The following is a 23,040-nucleotide window of genomic DNA, read 5'->3' as shown; positions in this document are numbered from 1 at the left end:
AACAGTAAATACCAGTGTTGCCGTATGTTTCGTCTCCATCACCACTATGTTACTGACATCAGCTGCAAACCTAGCAGCTCACACTGCTGCAGTGACTGTTTCTGTGGCTTCTGTAGCATGTATTTCAAGTAGTAGAAGCATATGTTTGCTTGTTCACTGTCCAGAATAAACATATTTTTAAACATTTTTTGTAAGCTGTGACAAAGCACCATTTGTCTGCATGCAGCGGTATGACAGGCCATTTGCCTTACGGTAGGAAAAATTTCTTTGACAGTAAATCTGGATGTCTTTTAATTATCCCTGCTCAGTATACCTGTTCCCAATAAGTACAGCTCTTTAGTCAATTATTGAAGAAATTTAATATAGAAAAAGCAAATTTGATGTATTATTTGTATAAATTCACATTCAGTACAACAGCAAGCCTCACTAGACTATTGTATAGTTTGCTGTAATGTGCAGATGTGTTCCTTACTTATGGCTAGGTTATGTTTGCTTGTTCACTGTCCAGGATAAACATATTTTTCTCCTTTGACCTGTCAGGTGTGCGTGGTTCAAACACAAGCTAAAATTAGCACAAGCTCTTCAGAGAGAAAACAAGCTTTTCTGTTAACAGTGTGCAGTCCCAGGGAAGGATCTCTCGACTATGTAGTGTTTGTTGTACCATAGACAGGCTGTACTGAAACAACTCTAAAGGATAACTGATCATATCCATTTATTATTGTAATTTATATTACCATTTTATCTTTAAAATTGGAAGATATGTGTTCTAACTCTGGATATATTAAATTAATATTTTGTTGGCTGGCACATTTCATTTGTCTCAACAGGAGAATGGGCAAGGAGTTGCAGTAATGTCAAACTTAATTACAGCAGTAAGTCATTGCTACAGAGCAGCAGAGGAGAAATACAGAGGTCATCTTGTCTTACACTTTTCTTAAGGAATTGTGGGAGGAAATTATTTTCATGTGCTGGCAGCAAGAATATTAAGAGCCAAATTAAAAATCTGTTCAAGTTGTCAGAGCTACTTACTGTACTATTCAGGTTTTCGACAGTTTGCAGAACCATCATGCCTACTGTTTGCAGAATTACAAACTCTATTAGGAATATAATGAGGTTAAATAAAAAGTCCATGAATTTAGCACGTACACTGTTTCTCAAGTTTGCACTAAAGTTAAGAGTGGGAAAAATTTAGTATTGTTAGGTTTTTACAGTTAATATTGCTGGTTTTCTCCAGTCAGACACCGTGACATTCCCTTTCTTCTTCTTTTTGGTACTTATACATCAGTCCTTCAAGGACAGGCGGCGATAAAGGTGGTGAATTGTTCTTGCAACTTGGGAAAATGGGTTAGCAAGAGCTCAATATTTTGTGAGAGTAGTGGTGACTGAGTTTTTTGTCATCTTCCACCCTATCTAGTTTCTTCAATTTCTCCAAAGTATTTTCCTTTCTTTGTGAGTGGCTTTTAATTTACTTCGACTCATCACTTACCTTATCTGGTGTTAAGTCCTTGTTAGTTAACCAATCTTGATTTATGATGAAATATTGGGGTTTGGTTTAATTTTGTTTGTTTTCATAAGGAGAGTAAGCACTGCCCTAATAAAACCTAAATTAGACATTTTTCCCTGAAAAAGTATGTTATGTTTAAGAAGTAGCTTTATTTCCTAACAAAGAAAAAGGATGCAAATGGGTGCCCAGGCAATCTAGCTATAAGCTGAACAAAAGCACTGACTATGATGCCTTCTACTCTGCAACCCAGAACAGTTCAAACTCACAGGGATCTCCCCAATCACCACAGATGGCTCATGCTCTATCTCCAACAAGGAGATGGTCTTTCCACTGAATTTACAAATTAGCAGACACAAGGGTTGTTTCTCTTTATCCTTTACTGGGAGTATTAAATGGTGAAAAAGTTGAATACCAGGGGTAGGCTTCCCAGATAGTTGCCACATTATGTTCAGTTCCGTGTTTAACAGGATTTTGGCAGACATGTTAGCTTCAGCCTCAGTGGCAAGAGATTTTTGTCTAGAGTGATTATTTAGATTTTGTTTCCTGTTCACAACACATTATCTATCATTAAATATTTGGAAGATGTCTGTATTACAGAGGTGCTTTTGCTATTCAGGGACAACTATTACTACTGGGAAACTTCATGCAATTTTGTAATATGTTCAGGAAAAGTCACATTGGGAAACTTTACAAGGAGCCAACAACATTTAGTATTACTTCAGTAGATATTACGTTTTATTCATTGATAAACAAATGATTTGTGATCCCCAAATAATTAATCAAAGCATTTTTAAGAAAAAATCTGTACTTAAAATAAAGCTGCTATCTGGTTTTGAAGGTGTTTGGGGTTTTTTTGGGGGGGTGTCATTTTTTACTTAGTATTATTAGAATTCATGTCTAGAATTAAAAGAGTAACTTGAGGATAATCTCTTACCGGATCCTCCTAAATGGTTGCGGGCCAGTGGGCTTTGGTTCACAAAGGGACTTAATTACCTAAGTATCATTATAAATGGAATTTAGTTGACTAACACACCAATTCATAAAACTCTACCCAATTCAGCATCTTTAGGAGTGGGTTTCAATTCACAAACTGAAGCTATCTAAAATTTAGATGCAAGTGGAAACCCAGTGAGGAGAGGGCTCAGAACAGGAAGTTCTGGGCATAGGATTCTGATGCCCATGCATCCATCTCCATTCAGTGACCCTCTCCATCAAAATTAACAACTCCTTCCTTGAGGAGAGATCAGAATTTAGGATTCCTTCCTGCCAGCCACGTGGAATGAGCAGGCGGCAGAGAGAGGCATTTTAGCCTGCAGAGAGAGACAAAAGGGAGGTGGGAATTTGGAGTTGTCCCTCTACAGTATTTCCCAAAGGCAAGCTTTGATGTGTTCCTCTCCATTCATCATGCTGAATCTTTTAAATCCTACTTCAAGACTCCTGTTTCTCTCTATTTAATGGTTAAGAATCTTAGGCCATTACTCATATGAATGAATGAGTTACAGTCATGGAGATTTGTGCTAAAATGTTTAGTACTGTGACAATGATGAAATTCGATCTCATCTTAACTCATTAAAATACTTAAGACCATGCACACTGAGGTAGTTGAGATGGTACTCTACATCTCTTAATGACGGTTGTTAATGTTTCCTGTAAACTAGTATATTTTTTGTTTATTTACAGACAAACTATGCATTACTCACTTCTTTAAATGAAGGACTGAGTGATCTCTAATGACTGTAACAGAAAAAAAATTAGAGAAAGAAATAGCTAACATTAAATTCTGGGAGTCCTACAGACCTCTCACTAGTTCTAGTAAAAATAAATAAATAGAAACTCTAAGGTCAGGTGCTCTATATCCAAATACTGAAGCAGAAACCATTTCCTACACTTTTAATAATACTTAGCACACAACTTTTTCACATGGATTTATGATTGCATTTATTTCTTAGATTTTCTAATACCTCATTCTGTATGTTGCAATCTTCATAACTGCATTTTGCAGAAATATACAAATGTCTTTCTAATTTATTTGGAATTATCCCAGGTTCATCTGTTAAATTTGACAAACATGGTGTGAACACAGCTAAGCTCTATAGATTTGAAAGAAGAATTCCAGGTGATTTAATCATTTCAAAAGGAAAAATTTCTGGTGTAAATTTGAAATGGCTTTTCAGGCTGCCCTGCAGTTGCATATGTAATATTTTTAGAACTATTCATTCCACACAATATACCTTGCTTTGGTTTCAAGGGAGTGCAGATAGTCATGTCACACAGTAGGAACAGGGAAAAGCAAAACATGCTTAGAAGAGTTCTTCCTCACCACCTGTGTGTATAGATCCCAAGCCGCCATTGCTATAATATCACACGGAAAAGATGCAGAGGGAATTTCTAACACTCATGCTAGATAAGAGGTACCAGTTGCAATTTTTTTTTCAAATGTGCTGTTTCTTCTTAAGTACATCAACTAAGAAAGCTACTAGTCTCTAAATGAATGCTATCAGCTGGCATGTTCCTCATAGTGATTTTAGAATTTCATAAAAATGTCATCAGAAGCCCTCAAAACTTAATATACACATGCAATATTTCACTTACTCCTACTTACTCATGATCTACTTGCTAATGCTTATTTGTTGCTATTTTAATTCCACAGTATAAAGTAGATTTGTTCTTCTTGCTTATTTGAGCATGAATTTTCTTTTCCCACCCAATTTGTAAATCTGAGCAGTGTTTCCACTGCTTTCATTGATCTTCAGAATTTTCCTGCTGTGAACAAGTGGGAAGACTGGAGATGTAGTCCTGAAACTGCTCCTTGACTTTTGACTAGAATTAGTTGCTTTTTATATTTAACTTCCTTTCCTTTGTCTCCTTCAAGAGCAACCAAGAGGAACTCTACCCTGACTTGCCATCTTTTCTAAGGGAGGGAAATTATGTCCTGGTAGTTATTCAGAGTTTATTTTAAATGTTCAATCTTACCAATCTGAATCTGAGAATACTAAAAAATTAACTAAATCAAAGTAGTAAGATATCTACTGCTGCCTGGGAGCTAGGAGGCTCATCAGTTGGCCTAGTGTTATGCAGACTTGCTATCTCAAGCCAGGCTAGTTCGGACCCATGTGGCTTGAAGCAAAGCTTAGAAAGAGAAGAACTGACTGCTTCAGGACCAATTTTGTTTTTTGATTGACACTTGATTTTGGCCTAAAGTAGTGCCAACTTTGCAGTATCATTTTTTGTTGGGCAATGCCAGTTCAGGGAGAAAGGCTTAAAGCACGAGAATAACTGTTTCACCCTATGGTTCATCTGTACATTGCTGCAATATGGTAAGCCTACTAGAGTTTAGAGCTAAGCTAAGCTTTATCCTTTTAAAGACACTGGAGACCTACTAGACAAATGGTGTTGAGGGAGAGTCAAACATAACTGGCAAGATCTAAATCTGTGCTGAGTGGAATGTTTATAAAATATCAGGACAAGAGTATGAGCTTGTAAATAATCCTAATGCCTTACCCCTTTGGGGAAAACATTGCACACCAAGTATTAATTTCTTTATTGTTTTCTTACATTATATGAATTTTTTTATTGGACTAAGTGCGTTTTATAATGTTGATTGTTAATAAAAAGATCTGGCTAGCATTGTCTTTGTGATTTAAGTAAACAGCATTTGCTTTTTATACTGACTTCATGAGACTTCTGTGAGCTTTGGTGTTGCTGATATAGTGAGGGTGTATGGCAGTTCAAAATCAGTTTGTAGACATCATGTGACAAAGCAATTTTTCTATCAACACAACCTCAGGAAAGTTTATTTTGTTCTGCAAAAAATTAGGCACAGCTTGCAAAACAAGGCAAAAGTCCAATGAATGAAGATGGTATCAATTCCAGCCTTTCGTTTGTATGGAACAAAGAAATGAACATGAGCAAAGACAGATCTTAGAGTAATCTTGTCTAAAACAAGCATCCTTTGATAGAGTAACATGGTAATTATGGGCTAATTGCCACTGTGATTGGACAATAGGATAATGCAACCTTCCTGGATTCCTGTTCTTAGCTTGTTCCTTGTTAAATTTCTAAGAATCTTCATGATCTTTTATTGAGGCTCACACTTTGCCTTATCCATATTTGTGCTACCCAAAGGTATTTGACTATCCATGGTATTTATATTTAATCCAAGAATTTTTATATGTGTACGTGTGTGTACTTAGGTATATATAAAATTTATTCTAAGGATTAAATCCAAAGGTATTTAATCATCAGGCTCAGAGTAGGTGACATGCAACATTAAAATCAAATGAAGGTAGGCAGTGTAACTACTTTGGAAGGATAGCCCTGACAGTTCTATTTTCTTAATAAATTTTCATTTTAACATGTACATGCTTAGCACCTATTGTGTCTATTTTTAAAGATGGAGAAAGGATGTATAGGAAGAATTTCACTGAAAATTAGGTGAAGTTTAAGTCAGTCTGGAAATGTGTATCTCAGACTCTCTAGAGCCCCATGTGCTGGTGCTGTGCCTTCACATCTTGAGAGTAATCTCACTGGGATATCCAGAAGACACTTTTCTGTAACAAGTTTCCATGACAATTTTACTCAGACTGGCTTTGTTTGGATCTAATATCCACCCACATATGCATGAAAAAAAATATAAAGTAAAGTCAAATCAGCAGCGATGCACTTGATTGAGGAAAGCTGCCATATGATGCCTATGTGCCCCTTCTCCTCCCTCTCATAAGCAGAGATCCAAACCCAAAGTTCTGTGGGAGAACTGGATTTTATTTAAATCTCAGTCTAGGGGACAGGCTCTCCTCCCCATCTCAGAAAAATGCCAATGGCTTAACTACTGCTGTGTAGGCTAGAATGGGTTCGGGATGCTGTCTAGTCCTGCTGTTAACACTGTGATCACTTTGCAGTGAAGTATCTCTCTTCCATCTAAACAAATGGAGGAATGACACTCTGGTAAAGGCGTTTACTTTTTTATTCATCCAAAGGCATTGGATAAAAATACAATGACAATCTAAGAGGCAGCAACAACAATCAGTGACTCATAACTGCTCCCTTTGTTCACTGTGTTTGTGGGAGAAGTTGGGAAGGCGTTTTCTAGGATAGCACTCCCAACTGTAAATCCCAGAGAGAAAAAGGCATCTCTCCCGCTTTACACACTTAAGTCTTGCTGCTGCTGCCATAGCTCCTTTTGCATTTTACATTAAAGGGTATGCTTGTCTTTCTTCAATAACCCTAGAAGAAACAGAACTGATGTTTCACACCTTCTCTTCAGTGGAGAAGTCTATCCCACTACATACCAAATCATATTCTTGGTGAGCCCTGTGGCTCAAGTATACCTGCCTGTAGAGCTTCAGTGAGACAGGTGGGGGATGCTCCTTCCCCTCTCTCTTGCTCCAGTGGCTAGGGCTTGCTCCTGGGATGTAAGGATTATGGCTTCGTATTTCTCCAGTAGACACTGAGATCCTGTCTCCTCCTTCCTGCATATGAAGCTATTATGGCAAAGGATACCTTCCTCTTCCAGCAATGTTTTATGAAAAAACCAAAAATGTACTAGTCAGATGTCTGAGGTAGGTAGCTGTGTACCGGAAGTAGTTTTTGCTGTGAGCATCCATCTCACAGTGATGACTGTCTCACAGAGATGCTTAAGCAGAGGCAAGGGAAAACATCGTGTGCAACCTTCTCTTCTCCTCTTCTCTTCTCTTCTCTTCTCTTCTCTTCTCTTCTCTTCTCTTCTCTTCTCTTCTCTTCTCTTCTCTTCTCTTCTCTTCTCTTCTCTTCTCTTCTCTTCTCTTCTCTTCTCTTCTCTTCTCTTCTCTTCTCTTCTCTTCTCTTCTCTCTTCAGCATTTTCTTCTGCATGTCCCTGCAATTGTGAACTCAGATCAGACATGCCCAGGTCCCCAGTGTTTCCTTGCTGGGACAAAGGTACTCCATTCAGCATCCCTGCAGCTGGCATGCTTGGCTTTGGGCATTATGGCACTGAGCACCACAAATGCTCTGTTATTGGCTGGAGCTGGGCTCAGGCTCCTAGCTCATGGTTGTGGTTTCAACTAGCTGACAAAGATCCTTAAGAAAAGGGATATTTAGCATTGCAAATCATGAAGACTTTTGTGGCTTGAACTCTAAGTTATTCTCCATTCATCACTCAGAGACAGCTTTGGCAGAACTGGGTTGCTGGCTTGTGCTGTAACTGGTGGAATTAAAAATTCTGAAACTGCTGAAATCCTCTTTCGAGCTGAGGGATTAATAACATGGCTGCTGTTAACTGGGAGTGCTGTTTCTGTGCCACAGTAAAGAGACCAGCTACTCAAATACTCAATTATTCTGTCAATGTATTCCAGATCTCTGGGCATCTCTCCTCATTCTCTTTTCTTCCTCTGACTCCCTCCACTTTGTTACATATTCCAGTGCAGATTCCTTGTGCTCTGTTCTGCTCTGGAGCAGGGACAAAGTGCTACTACAGATATATCAGAAAACCCTGAATGTCCCCATTTTAAACCTGAAACAACAAAGAAATTGAGCCAAAACACAAGACATTTCTGAATTTTCTGAGCGAACTTCATACAAGGCAAACCTGATATGAAAAGAGATCTGGATCTTTTATTTTTCTTTTTGGTGACACTGATTATTTTCTCTTACTGTTTCAGGCTTTATTTAAAAGGTCATAGTGGAACAGCTGGAAAACAGAGTAGCCTGATCTTACATGGTGCTGAATTCAGTACAAAAGATGCTGACAATGACAACTGCATGTGTAAATGTGCTCTCATGTTGACTGGAGGTGAGTACAACTCTGAAAATATGTGGTACATTAATAGGAATCTACTCTGCTTTACTAAAGCAACCATGGATGAAGTTGCATTCATGGATGTGTAAGTACTGTGTGAAAATTCCTTTTATTATTATTACTCCAACTCTTTTCTGTATATGTATTGTGGTAGTGCCAATACCTCAAGATTCCTATCAGCAGGGAAAGGAGGTGCAGTCAGTATACTTCTACACTGAAGCTGTTGCAACAATGTCAAAAGGGAAAGCATAAGTTAGTGCTATTATTGAGTCAAGAAAGGCAAAGTAAGAGAGAAGAAGCTAAGAGATGAAGGGGAAAAGAACTTTGTAAGAAGTGGGAGAATCAGCCAGAAAAAAGAAGAGAGAAAATGCAGGGAAATAGACAATAGAAGGTAAAGTTTAAAAACAATCAGAATCTGGACTTGCAATATATTATCTGTTTCACTTAGGGGTATGATTCTGTTATTGAAATAACTATAATGGTTCAACTTTCTGTCTTATGTGAGCATTATACATATATACATATAAACATAATTAATGTAATGGCTAATTCACTCACCTGTGAAAGATTAGACCTGCAACCCCCTGTTCAAATTATGGCACTTAGCCATTCTAGAAGATTTAAAACAGTATCCTTAGTGAGCTAAGTCGAGCTGCAGAAAGAAAGAAAGAAGAGTCGAGGTAGGGGAGAGCACAGAGAAGTTATACTGGGACAGTTCAAAGCACCGAGTCAATCTGACTGCCAGCAAGTATAGTGTATATGACTGATATTTTTTGCCTCCAGTGCAGAGGAGGAATAGCTGAGGTTATCTCCCCATACAGACATGTAAAGCTCTGCACAAGAGTGAGAACTTTCTCTGGCAAATGATGCTTTTTCCTAGTCCCTGTATGGGCAAACTCATTTTTATCTCTAGGACACCACATTAAAGCAGAAAGCTTAAATTGGAATTCTCTGGTTCATTGACTGTATGACCAAGAAAGGCCCTTATCTTCACACCTGATCTTCTTCAGAGACTCTGCCTCAGTGATTTCTAACTTTTCTGGAAAAAATCCTATAGCATATAAGTTATTCAGCATTTTGGATCACACTGTTAAAACTGATATTATTTGTGGTTACTGGCACCCTGACTGAATCCAGCTCAGGCCATATTCAAGCATATGTGAGCCTCTAAAGCTATCATCTGCTAACAGAAGATGGGTTCCCATCACTGGGAATTTATATCAAATGCACAACCCAGATCCTCATTTCCTTTTGCTGATTGGAAATGACCCAGTTGGGAGAGTCTTTAAGAAGCCAATTTCTCAAACTTTCCTGACTTCCTATAGTGATATCTTATTAAAGGTCAGCATGGGAAACTTTTTCCAATAGACAGGCGATCAGACACTACCTTTCCATTTCTATAAAAAAAGAAGCTAACCAGGTAGTTCTGGAGACAGACAATGGGTAAGAAGTCAACAGTTTATTTTAATTAAAACTGTTGACCTTTCCCTTTAGAGACCATGCTAAATTAAAGTGTCTTACTTCCAGGGCAGACCAGAGTCTAGTGAGAAGCTTCTAAATGTGAGTTGTGTCTGTGCTGGAGTGCAGACTCATTCATGTATCTCAGCTGCCTGGAAATACCTCTGCTCCCAGACAGCTAATTCTGGGAGCTGAGGGTTTTGTTTATTTTTCTGCCCTGACTTCTATGGCAGGTCAATGCCCCGCTAAGGTCAGCTGCTGTTGAACAACCATTCCACCAGGTTCACATATATTTTGCTGCAACAGTCCTGTAAATCAACAGGAAAACCGCATATTGGAATATACTGGTAGCAAATGAAAGGAATAAGGAGGAAGGGTGAGAATTACCAAAGGCTGAGGAAACCACAAATAGAACAAATCACTGCAGACTAAAAGGAGATGCAGCTAGCCTTTGGAGATAGATGAGTCTAGTCTTTTGGATTAGACTCTGAGTACTAGTCTTTTGGAGATAGGCTGTACAGTATTGAGTAATTTGTAGCTCTTCAAGAACAGAAAGACTTTATCCATGCTAGAGTTCTCCTCAAACACTGTTATGCTTTGCTGCTTGAAATGACTTTCTCATCCCTTGAGAAATATCAGAAATTGAATTAAATACCAAAACATTTGTTTAGTGAGTAGATTTCAGTTTTGTACCACAGACAAAGACTAATTAAGAAAAGTAGCAATGATAAAAGGTTTTGGAAAACCTCTTTTTTTTCCAAAAGATACCAGACTCTGTTAGTTTTGGCAACATCACAGAGAGTTCTTTAATGATGAATGATATGAAATCTACAGGCAGGTTTCTAGCTATCTTGACAGTCTGGGTGAGCCTGTTATCTCTATGAGGTGAACTGAATGTATTTATGTCAGGAATAAAGGCTGAGATAAGCTGAAGCTCAAGACTGTGATATGGTTATAGTCAAGGCTGAAAATAAAAATGTAAGGAAAACACACATTTCTCTCTGTGGTCTTACTAGTTGTCAGTTTTATTTGGTCTATATCAAAACTATTATTCTCTCTCCTCCCTCTTCCCCAGAATAAGAAATTAAATACTGGGAGAATAATACAGTAGCATCAACAGAGTTTTGTCTGTGTGTGTTTCTTGTCCTTTCAAGAGCCATGCTGTGCTCCCTCACTCTATCTTAACATTGATTTTAGGGAATGGCTTAAAAAATACATTCACGAGATGGATTCTTAGCCCCTGTAAACTTTATATGGTAGTTAAATATTTTAGCTGCTTTTTTGTGCCTTGGAAAATCTAAACTAAGCATACTTGGTTTACTTTAAAGGGAAACAAACCATATTTATTCAAATAAATTCTTCATTTAAACTTAACATTTGTCAAAATAGTAAAAAAATTTTATATAATGAAAATACCTGTTAAGAACTGGTACAATATCTCAGGCCAATAAACTGAACAAAAGGTTATATCCCCATATCATTTCAAGCATTATTTTGAAGAGTATGCCAGTGAGGTACATACACAGCTTTTTGCAAGAAACAGCACTTAAAATATAACAAACTGTCACCAGAATGAAGCACTGAGTAGATGTCCAAGGCACTTCAGACAGATTTCCAATAGAAGTGCACTTAATGTCTCTGGATCAGATTTGTGGGCACAAGGCCAAATTAGAGCATCCCACCAGGATACCACCTGTCCCCTGAGCCCCAGGAATTGTTTGTACAATTGTTTTCAGTCACTGGAAAGTGACTTATGGTAACTTGGCCCATAGTGAAAGAGTCTTAAGGGGATTTATTTTGTCTTGCATTGGCTGCAGTCTGAGGTGTTCACATAGGCATTTATTTACCTTGCTTCAGGTGATAAGTGAGAACATTGCTAAACTTCTGATCCCTGAAATAGTTTGACAAAGTCACAGGGAGACTTTATAGATGTCTTGCTAGTATTGAAACAGCACAGGATTATTGAAATAACTTTTTTTGTTCTACTGGAAGCAGAGGTCTATCCAGCCTCAGTCTCCTGTCTCTGACAGCAGTCAGCAGCAGATGCCTCAGTATGGGTACAAGAACAATGCAAATAAATTATACTTCCCCTGAGTATTTTCCCAGTATCTTTTGCATCTCAGGAGCTTCCCGAGTCAGAGACAGTTCCCATGTATTTAGTAATCCTCAATAGATTTGTCATCTATTAAGTGAGAGACTGCTCAATGACAATCCCAAGCAGTGGTGCACTCATTGCCTATTGTTTCACTGCTTTTTTCTCCAACTGGTGAATTTTGTGAATGTCTGACAAGAATGCTATGGAGGGAAGTTCTTGGCTGAATATAGAAATCTGCCCACACATTATCCAATTAGAAAAAGCCACAATTTCTCTTATACTGTGTTTGAAACAAAGACTTTGAAAGTAGCAACCTCAGCACACATAAAAGTATCGAACTTGAACCCCTGGATATACAACTACTTACATAGCAAAGTATCAATTTTTAAGTTTTATGCATATTGTTGCTTTCATAAAGAAGATACTCATAAAACACCATTCATGAACTATCGTTTATATTGCCTTACATTTTTACAGAAAAATATAACCACCATGCAGATAAGAAGTGATTGGAATATTATTTGATTTAGGCTAGAAGTATTAGAAATATTTCATTACACATATGACTACTCAGCACTTTTAACAATATCATTACTATATTGCTATGTTTATCAGGGTTAAGTATGGACAACAGTAATAAAGTATTAGGAGAACACCAAGAAGTGACTAACTTAAAAATTATTCTGTTGATATATTTAGAAGATCAGAACATGGTCACCAGTCTGCAAGTTTCATGTTATTTTTAACCTCATAAAAAGGTCCTTATAAAAAAGACAGTGTTATCCAGTTGATATGAAAAGCTAATGCCTTTATGTCATATCCTGACAGCTAAATTCTGATTTAAGCTTTAGAATGTCAAGTACCAATTGCTAAGTGATAGTCTGGTCAATCCAATACTCTAATGAATAAAATAACATAGGCCTGGAAACTACTTCCAGAGGTCATTTAGGCCCTTTCTAAGACAGACTCTTCTCTACTTATTTATTTCTGTCTTTCTGTTCATCTTCAAGATTTGTAGTGATAGAGATTCATTCTCATAATATAATCTGTTACTGAGTTTGGCTACACTTAATGTAAGAAATCTTTACTTGTTGACTCAAATAATGCTATAATAATTTAAGTGTGTTCCATCTTGTCCTATCCTCCTTCACTGGAAAGAATAGACCATTCCTTTGCATTCCTTTGAAAAGCTACTTTATTCAGCAGCTTTTTTATGAATTTGAGACTGTTGGTAACCTGTCTTTTGAATTCTGGACTACACAACCCTAAATCTTTCCTCTTACATTCAGTCTTTTGGACTCTGTCCAGTGGATCCACATATCGCTTGAGGTGTCATCCAAAACAGCACCCAGTCTTCTAGCTGAGAAATTATGAATGCAAAGTCAGAGCCCAAGTATCACCATCTAACTTCTTTAAAGTACAGAATGTCAGAAACATTGAAATCTTTCATAAAATAAATTATGTCTTTGAACAATGAAGACTATTTCAATATTTTTGCATTAGAAATTGTTCTTATTGGCTTTGTTGCCAAATGCACTAAATTTTATGGACAAACCCAGAGGGCTAGAAATAAATACTGGCTTTTCATAGGATCCATTTATCCCATAAACCCATATAAATATACTGTTCAAACATACTGTGGATCTTATTGAATGGATTGTATTGATCTTACTGCATTTGGAGGCATTCAATGTACTCAAGAGGGAGAGCAGACAGACGTGTGAAGAAAAGGTCCGCCATCAAATGTGCAGGGCTTAGACACCTATTCTTTTAGTACGTAAAAGGCAGCTAAAAACATCTCATCAGACCCGAGTCATCATTAGCAAGTTCCCAATGCATGCTAGATTTACAGTGCACTCATGAACTGATGAGCCCTAGGTTATTAACAAAGAATTTTACATACATACATGCTTAATTACAATTTATAAAACAAGCCAAAAAAGGCAAGCTGTTAGCTTTGGCATACAAAAGTCTTTTTTATGTTGCTTTTGACAAAGAAGATTCTATCATATAAAAATTATACTTGTGACTTCTAGGAAACCATTATAAAAGATGGCTGTGGTTTTTTTTCTTGTAGTATCATTACTCATTTGAGCAATGCTCCTTCATTAGCTAGTTTTTTGCAAGAATTTATAGAAATTATCTTAATATACATTCATATTCAGCCAACAATAGGATACAAGCAGGTCTGTGGAGCTGAACTATCTGGTGATAGGTGGCTGAAGTAGACTGAAGCATTTAAAATACATTTATTTAATGAAAAGAGCTGACATGAGATTTAACAACTTCCCAGAGGTAGTAGCAACACTAATTAAAGGCCAAAGCATAAGAGTCCACAAAGCATGATCATGCTTTAACTGCTCCAGAAGAGCAGCTGTCTACAGTGGAGATTCATGTTTATTTGTATAGCTGAACTTTCAAACAACCTATCAGTGTATTATCTAAATTATTTTTTGTTTGGACAATATACTTTATGACCTAAGGATTTTTAAAGCAAACAGAGATGGTAGTGTTGCTTGTACTATGCAAATTATTAGAGGTGGGCTAACCTCAAAAGACTGAACCACCCTCAGTTCAAATAAGCAATTAGTGACTTTGTGATCACAATAACTTGAAGAAACTACCTGCGTTTCTGAATAAAAACTCTCTTAACCTTCTCATGAAAGCCTCCTCTTTACCACTTCATTAGTCACTTTAAAATACTGCTTCTATTACTTCTCATAATGCCCACCCTTCATGATTCTCATGCATGACTCAAATATCCCATGGAAATCATTGCCAAAAGTTATCTCTGAGGTTAAAATCTTATTGCTATTCAGAGAAGACTTGATAATTATTTGGGAAAGCCATTACCTTGTAGTTAAAAGTAAACAAGATTCTTCATGAGAGGAAAATTCTATGAACTCCAGGGAATAAGCCAACGTCTAGCTACTGGGAGTCTTTCTTGGGTCAGACTGTCTCACAGCTCTGGAGCTGCTTTATTTGGTGTTTTTCCAATGGCAGTGCTGCAGGTATCTCTTTCAGAAACCTCTATTTTATGTTCTCCCACCCCCTCATAGCCACCAAGGAAGTCACTGCTTCCATTCCTCTTTCCCCCAATATACAAGGCATCTGAAAAAACATTTGCATCCATTCACTGATGTGGATTTTAGTGTTGAGACATGCAGCAGGAAGTCTTGTGATAATCTGAGGCCCTCTGGGGAATGAAGAGCTTTTAGAGGTCTGCAGGGGAGAATGGAGAGAAATAACCATACAAAGAAAAAAAAAACACTTAAAAAAAGAAAGACAGAGAGAAAGTAAACCCAACAATGTAATGTAGTATTAGGAAACATCTTTAAAAAAATTCATACAGTCTCACTAACAAGAACAGTATAGTAGAAAAAAAAAAGATGCTCATTAAAACACATTGTGAAAGAAATATTTATTTAGAAGAAATCTATGATGAGAGATTTGAGCAGGTCCTCACAAAAGGTTTATAAAATGTTGTGTTTCTTCAACTCATTCCATTTTAACATAGATTTTGTAGGGTACTGCTGAAAACCTCCCCGAAAAGGCCATTTACACATCTCTTGCTGTTCCTTTAAGATGAAATGGTAACTAGCACAGCTTACCATGTCTTCATCCCAACACCATAAACAGAACCCAGCTGCATCTGTGTTCCAGCTTTGAAAAATGACGATTAGATTTCCTCTGTTTAACTTTGTCTTAAGTTTCTACAAGATTATACTCTGGTTACAGTAAAACATCAGCTGTATGGCTTTCTCTTTCTTTTGTTATTGCCCCCTTAGGTATAAGATTGTAATCAAAGGGAGGCCAGTTGTATCAAAATAGAAGTTTGCCAGAATTTATCTGGCATAAATTCTTCCCTCAAGAGTTCATTATGAAGTGTTACTTCTGAAAAAAGCCCACTAAGTATTATCCAAAATCTAAGAAATTACTTTACAAGACTAGAAACATGAATTACATGGATCTGAATACAAAGGACAGAGTAAGCACTTGATCTGAAGGCTAATCACGATCAATATCATATCAGTGGTAGTAAGGCATAGTTTAAAGTACCTTCATACAATACATTCGTAATAGGTAGATAAAGGGCTAACCACTGAATATGATGAAATTGGAGGATTCACTAGGGCAGTGCAATTGTCTAAAAGGAACGTCTCACAGTTTAATTCCATTTCCAGAAGTCAGATTGGGAAACACACTGAAAATTTAAAATTCTGCATTTCAGTCCACAGCAGCACCTGCAGAATTCAGTAGCCACTCACTAGATGATCAGTTTGCCAGTACTGGTGGTGCTTGAAAAAGGTTTGCAGGCGGTCCTGGGAAGATTACAAAGCTGTGATGTGCAGGCTGAAATAACTTTTTAAAATAAAGTGGCATTCAACCACCAAAAGCAAAAGCCGCCACCTGATCTTTATGATCTTATCTGCCTTCATACATGAAGGCAAATGCTCAGTTCAACCTATATTACATGAAAAGATGCATAAGACCTGTGCTAAAGATTCACAAAGCCTATAGGTCTTACAATGAAAAAAAAAAAACAAAAAACCAGAAGAAATCTTTCTAACAAATAGAGCTCCTAGCCATTGAGGTTAATGTATTTTTGACATGGGGACTATCAGCTCTTTGCAGTCTGGGGATTCATTTTGCCTTCCTCAGCCTGAACTAGGCATCTTTCTGTTACATTACATAGATACTCTGTAAGGTGTTGGAGAGAAAATTCTATTCCCATCAAGATATACAGCAAAACTCCCACTACTTTCAGTGGAGTCAGCATGTCACCTAGTTTATCTTTGTCAGTTTGTGTTCTGTAATCTCAGTGTTGCCAAGTTTCATGTTGTTTGGAGTTTTCCTTAAAACTCTGACTCCTGTGGCGATCTAAAATTCACCTTAACGAGAAAAGATCTTGGGGATGTAGACAAGAGAGTTAACTGATTAATTTCATCTTAAAGCAACAATTTAAAATAGATCTGAAGATTCTCACTGTATTTCACCGCTGACTCCATTTTCTCCATTGGTTAAAGACATACCTACATGTCTTCACTGCAGATGTCTAAAGGTGATATGACTTTTTTTGCATACACTTTGCAACCAAACCTACACTTGTAGCAAGTTCAAATTTTCTGCACTCAGTCATACAAACGGGAGCAAAACCTATGTCATTGTTAGTAATATTTACAAGTACTTGATAAATATTTCTGGTTTATTTTCAGTGCAATGTTAACAGAGCACTCACAAAGGTGGAGGTATGGCTCTACATGCATTTTCTTTGGCAGAAAACTCAGGTTGAAAAGTTCCTGAGCTGTTACACTTCTTTTTTTATCCTAACTTCTCAGTTTACTACTCCTTCAGTTATGCCAACACAACAGTTCACAGGGCCATTCCATAAGCCAGATTGCTGGTTTGCCCTCAGAAAGCAAAGTTCTGGGTTTTTTTCTAAATCTGTGTCACCTCACTTTTCAGAACTTTGCAGCTGCTGGAGCAGTGAACTAGAAGCACAAGCATCCGGGCAAGGCATTTTTTGCCCTGTCTTTCCAGTAGAATAAAATATATGCAATTGCACACAGAATTCAATGGGTTAATGAGTAGGAAGCCGCATCTTGCTAGGAAAGAGCAGGCAGCGTAGGGGAGCGGAAAAGGTGGTTAGCAACTTTCTAAGCCTAACTTTGATATCAATCAGTAACATTTGTAATACCTTTTTGGAGTCAATGATAGTCAAGTAACTAGTAATTTTCTGCTACCTGTAGACATGTAAATATAGTGCCTAAAACCTACTTAAAAAAAAAAAAATTGAATGCACTTTTGTCAGTTTTCTAAGTGCTGGGTGTGAACTTGCTCAGAGGCTTTGCAGAGAAGTGAAGAAAAGTCAGATGGATCTGAGCGAGGACCCTCCTGACTCTGCTGACCCAAAAGCATTTGGCACATTCCAAGATCAAGATTAGGAGGCTCAAGATTTAATAGGTTTTCCCATTCAAAATATTAAGATTAAGGATTGAATGTCACTATTCCAGCCCAAACTGTACATGCAATGAATATATGTTGATTGAAGTTGACCATACTGTCACCTAAATGCATGCACACTCAGGTAATCATCTAAATCATATATCCATGCACATAGATATTCTGACTGTCAGCATCCTACAATGTTATAATTGTCTTCTTCACTTAGTCCTTCCATTAATTCGCTGAGTCTTCATTATAGATTTATCATAAGCCTTAAAGAAAGAGTCTACCTGTCTCCTTGTACACCATTCTGAATACTGATTATCTATTACTATAATATTGTAATCATTATAACAGGGCAGCACCACCATACTTATAACCAATGTTTCCTAAGAACATCTAACCTGAGAGTAAAAGCAAACTGTCTGAGCAATTGAACAATTACAGTTAAAGCAACAGAAAAGGACCAATAAATAAAATTAAATCATGTTTATATGCAAAATAACCAAACAAGTGAAATTATGCAAAATATTTATGAATTATAGTGTTTTTCTGAGGTGTACATGAGATGGGTGAACTATAATACTGTCTAAACATGGAAAGCAGTTTATTTGTCTGTGTTGGTCTTGTTCTTGCTTCACATACTGCATATAAAACCAGAATGAGTTAGGACTTAAATACTTTTCCAACTCTAAACACAACTGTGCATTCTCCAGCACCACTAGCTACAGAATGGCACAAAAGAGCAAAAAATGAAAATACCTCCCCCACCACCACACCGGGTGTATTTATGAGCCTGGGAATACCAGAATTTGCTAATCAGCTAAACCTATAAAACAAAATAAAAATGCTTAGTGCACTTGCAGCTTGATTGGTTGTCTTACTGGTTTCAGGGTGGTGGTTTGATGCCTGCGGCCCCTCCAATCTCAATGGGATGTTCTACACAGCTGGGCAAAACCACGGAAAGCTCAACGGCATCAAATGGCATTATTTCAAAGGCCCCAGCTACTCCTTGCGCTCCACCACCATGATGATTCGGCCCTTAGACTTTTAAAGGCATTCATCGGTGGATCCCAGAACAAACCAGGACAACACTGCCCTCAGCAGCACCACTATCACAGTCTGAAGGTAAAAGGTGAAGGGCTTCTTGAAAGCAACATATAGGGATGATGCAAAGTCTCTTCATTATCACTCCATAACCTGCAAAATGCTCCAACAGTCTGCATTTTGATGACTTGGGGAGGCGTGGTTTAGAAAAAGGTGGCTGCAATGATTTTCCAGAGAAGAACAACTGGATCTGGTTATTCTGCTCAAATCTGGTGTTTGTCAGTGGATGTCCCTTTTTTTTTTTTAAATAAGAGATGCAAAAACATACTAGATTATTTGGCAACAGCATCAGAATTTGAAGCACTGAAATGTATCAACCATGCTCTATTGACTAGAATGTTATTCATGAGTGAAAAGCCACCATTATACCCATGAAAAGCATTACGGAGACACCTTTATCAAAACTCATCTTAAAGCACTCAAGGTGACCACTCCAAATATTGGGTTTTTTACATGAACTGAATTTGAATGGTGGATGGATTTATGTTAATCCCAGAGTCAAATAATTTCTGTGAATATTATTTTTCATTAAATCCTTTAAGGACATGTTTCTTATAAATAAACTGAGTCAAACATATGAAGAATGATAAGGGTAATAAGCATAAATTCTTCAGTTGCTCTGTAGAGGTAAATCAGATAATTGGCATAATCCCTGAGCTAGGATTTATAGTGTGATAACAAAAGTAGCTGTGTTTTGAGGTTTTTCCCTTCTTTCATTAAAGGCAGCCTGAATGTCATGTAGAAAAATTAATGGAAGGTTTAAAGAATGTGAAATATTATCCTAAAGAAAACATGGGATTTTGCATGGAATATTTCCATCAAAAGTACACAGGAAAGCAAACTGTTAGGGTATATAAAAATTACATAAATGCATAGCTTAAGGCAATGGATTCATTTTACAGTATCCTTGCATGTGCGCAATTTATCATTAATTATTTTACTTTTTTATTACATTTTTGTGAATATCAGAAGCATACCAGTGCTACACAATGCTTAGGCTACAACTATAAAAAATACTCATCAGAACTGTATAGAAAATAAAGAATTGTGAACTTGTAAATAGCATGTTTATATTTCCTGTAATGGTCATTCAATTTGTACAGGCAGCCCTGACCCTACTCAAAGGGTGCAAAGCCTCAAAAGGATATAAATATTAAAAGAACTTTAGAATACTGCTTACAGGTTGCTAACAAGTAATTTTGTTATATTAAAATGCTGCAGAAGTGTGGGGCAAGATGCACAATTCAACTATTGGAAAAGAAAAACTTCCTATAATAACAAGCAACAAAGTAGCTGGGTAGCCCATGAGGTTGTAGAGACTACTCTTTCCATTTACAGCCCCTCGTGATTTAGTTATATGAAAAAAGTCCATTTGGGAAAGTAGTTTGCAGTCATTCTATTTCTGCTATATATAAAAGGAAAAAGTTTACCCCGATCCCACTGAAATCAAAAGTAACATTCTCATTGATTAAATTGGGACCAACATGACATGCAAAATCTGAATGTAGGGAGTTTTTTGCTTGTCTGTTTGTTGCTTTGTTTCATTCATTAAACTGTTCCTGAGATCAGGCACAAGAAGGATCTGATTCTTTTTAAAGGATGATGGTAATACAGTAACAACTGCTTTTTTTTTTTTTCTTCTTCTTTTTCTGCTTTTTTTCCTTTTTTTCCTTTAGCTGTTTATTTCCACAGAATAGAAAAAAACTGCCTGGATTTTTTTAAACACCACTTCTTAAAGATCACAAGGCTCCACAGGGTTCTCTGGGTTTGTTACAATTTGATGTTTGTTTGGTTTTAAGTGGGAAGATCTTTGGTTTTGTGTATTTGTATATATTTATATATATATTTGAAATAATCTTGCCTAAGGGTTAATTTGCTGTTTTCTGCTGAATAAGTTACCAGACTACTCCTTACTCAGCAGTTTCTTCACAGAGCTGTTTTGTCTCAATTTCCAGCAGTTTTTTGAAATGGTCTTCATTTATGTGCAAAATATGTGGTCTGTCTTCCTCCATATTCTCAAAAGATATATTTTTGCAGGTCTCCAAGTTAGCAATGCCATTTTTGCAAATTCTATTGCAAAATGCAAAACACATTTAAAATCAAAAGCATGATATTTACTGTTTATTTATCTGGGTTTGAAAAAATGTGGATTTGGTTTCCTATACTTTATAATAAAACGTTTTAAAAAATTGCAGAGTCTGTGATTTGCTTTACTTTGAGTTTACCTTTCTGTGACAGGATGACAACATTTTACAAGCCACCATCTCTCTTTGTAAGAAATATTAATAAATTTAGACAAAGCCTAGAAAGGGAGTCTAATTATAGTTTTTCCAGAAATTAATATTTCTAACCTTTCAAATCCGTATTTTGGTATTTTTTTATTCAATTTCTTTGATTAAAATCATGGGACTATATTTCTCATTTTAAGTTCAAATCATACAACTCTCAATCAATCTTTAAAATAAAATGTTTCTTGAATTCCACAGGCAAAGATACAAACTGAAGTGTGATGCTTGTTTCTCTTGCCTTATGATGTGTTCTTCTATCATCCATTCGATCATGTTGTGTGGCAGTGACAAATCTCCATTGATCTCTTAGCCAGAAATGCCTCTTGCTCCATTTGTATGCCTTTTAACACTACAGGGATCAGTTTTAACATCTCTTTGTAGTCAATTTATCCTCATTTACTCAGGAATTTTTGCTTAATTGGACTTGTTCATTGTGTTCATGCAGACCAACCTAGGTTTTGAAATCAACACTAAAGCTGTGAGGAACTATGTGCATGAAAGCATATTTTGCTCCTTAAGTTGAACATGTATGTACTGCATGAATTGAAGAGTTATAATTAGTAAAAATGGTCTTTCTGGATCTGAATTATATTAAAATGTTGCTTGCCTTGAAAGATACTAAAAAAATAGTCAATGGTCAATGGTAATAGTAACTTTACTATTTACCCTTCTCAGATATATTTCTTCCTGTTTTATAGAACAGGAATACAGAAAATTTTCACAAATCAATAGATGTATTTTCCATAGCATATAGATCCTTACTTTTTAATATCTTCTAAGGCTGAAGATGTAATTTAAATGCACACTTTTTTAAGTGCCCTAGCATCCAGTACTGGCCTATTAAGTAGGCAAGTCATCTCCATTTATAATCACCTGTACAATGGCTTCCCAAGACACGGTTCCTTAAAAAACCCTTCCAGCTATAATAACAACTTTCTTCTCTGCAGACCTGCAGCTCAAACCACAGCTCTGACCATGCCTCAGCCAACCTCGTTTGGGACGGGCACAGCACTCACTTCTCCTTTGGGAAGAACAAAACTGAAACAGCAATCACAATGACAGCTTAACTCTCTTGGTAGGATCGAGCTTAATTTACAACCAGACTGTGCTGCCTTTGTGCCAAAAGGCATTCCTACCTACCAGCTTTTACATGAGCTGGGCAGCTTGAGGAGAGAGGCAGTAACCCCTGAATACAGCTGATGCTGCAGGTGTTGCCTGACTCTGACCTGTGGTGTGCATACACACACATGCATGCACACACACACAAATCCATAAGCCTGAAGAAAGCTTGACACAGCCAATCCAAATGACCTTTTTAAAATTTTATCTAGAGGAACTGTAATCTCAGGCCAAAAAAACCCCCAGAAAGTACCAAAAATGAATGAAAAGTGCAAATGCCAGCAGGATGGGAGGATTAAGGGATAGCATATAGAAGGTAGGGGAGCAAGAGCAGGAAAGAGAGAAGACAGGGATATGGGACTGTAATGAAGAGAGGGAAAAGACAGACAGGGAAGAGTTGAAGGGAAAGGATTACTCATGAGACACAGCAGCTCCATATTTCCTGTGCCATATCTGTCACACAGCGTAGGATCTCCCTTCTCCTCCAGGAATGCCTGACCCCCCTCTCCCTGGCTCCTGCTTATATGAGCAAGAATCTACGGGTCTCATTTCTTTTTGTATGCTTTGGGGGGATTGTTTGTCTGTGCTTTTTTAATTTTTGCACAGGGAGCAATTTAGTATGGATCTTTGAGAAGACATGTTGCTTATAGTTATGACAAAATAGCTCTGTAGCAAGTCCTTTAAAAATGGAAAAGTTCCCTTTGAAAATGCTGTATTCTGTTGTGTGAATTTTTGGTACTGATAATGAAA

General features: G+C 37.1%; 1 protein-coding gene across 1 annotated transcript in view; it reads left to right on the top strand.

Moving 5' to 3' along the window:
* The window catches only part of ANGPT1 (angiopoietin 1), a 166,654-nt gene extending 145,533 nt beyond the window's left edge, over positions 1-21,121 (top strand). The window contains exons 8-9 of the mRNA XM_052788440.1: positions 8,141-8,271; positions 18,670-21,121. Of these exons, the coding sequence (XP_052644400.1) occupies positions 8,141-8,271; positions 18,670-18,830 (292 nt within the window). The 3' untranslated portion in view covers positions 18,831-21,121. The remainder of the gene's footprint in view (positions 1-8,140; positions 8,272-18,669) is intronic.
* The last annotated feature ends 1,919 nt before the right edge of the window (positions 21,122-23,040 follow it).

Source organism: Harpia harpyja, chromosome 5, assembly GCF_026419915.1.
Source record: "Harpia harpyja isolate bHarHar1 chromosome 5, bHarHar1 primary haplotype, whole genome shotgun sequence".
NCBI classification, from domain to species: domain Eukaryota; kingdom Metazoa; phylum Chordata; class Aves; order Accipitriformes; family Accipitridae; genus Harpia; species Harpia harpyja.
The sequence above is the reverse complement of the archived record's forward strand: the minus strand, read 5'-3'. Positions and strand labels throughout refer to the sequence as shown.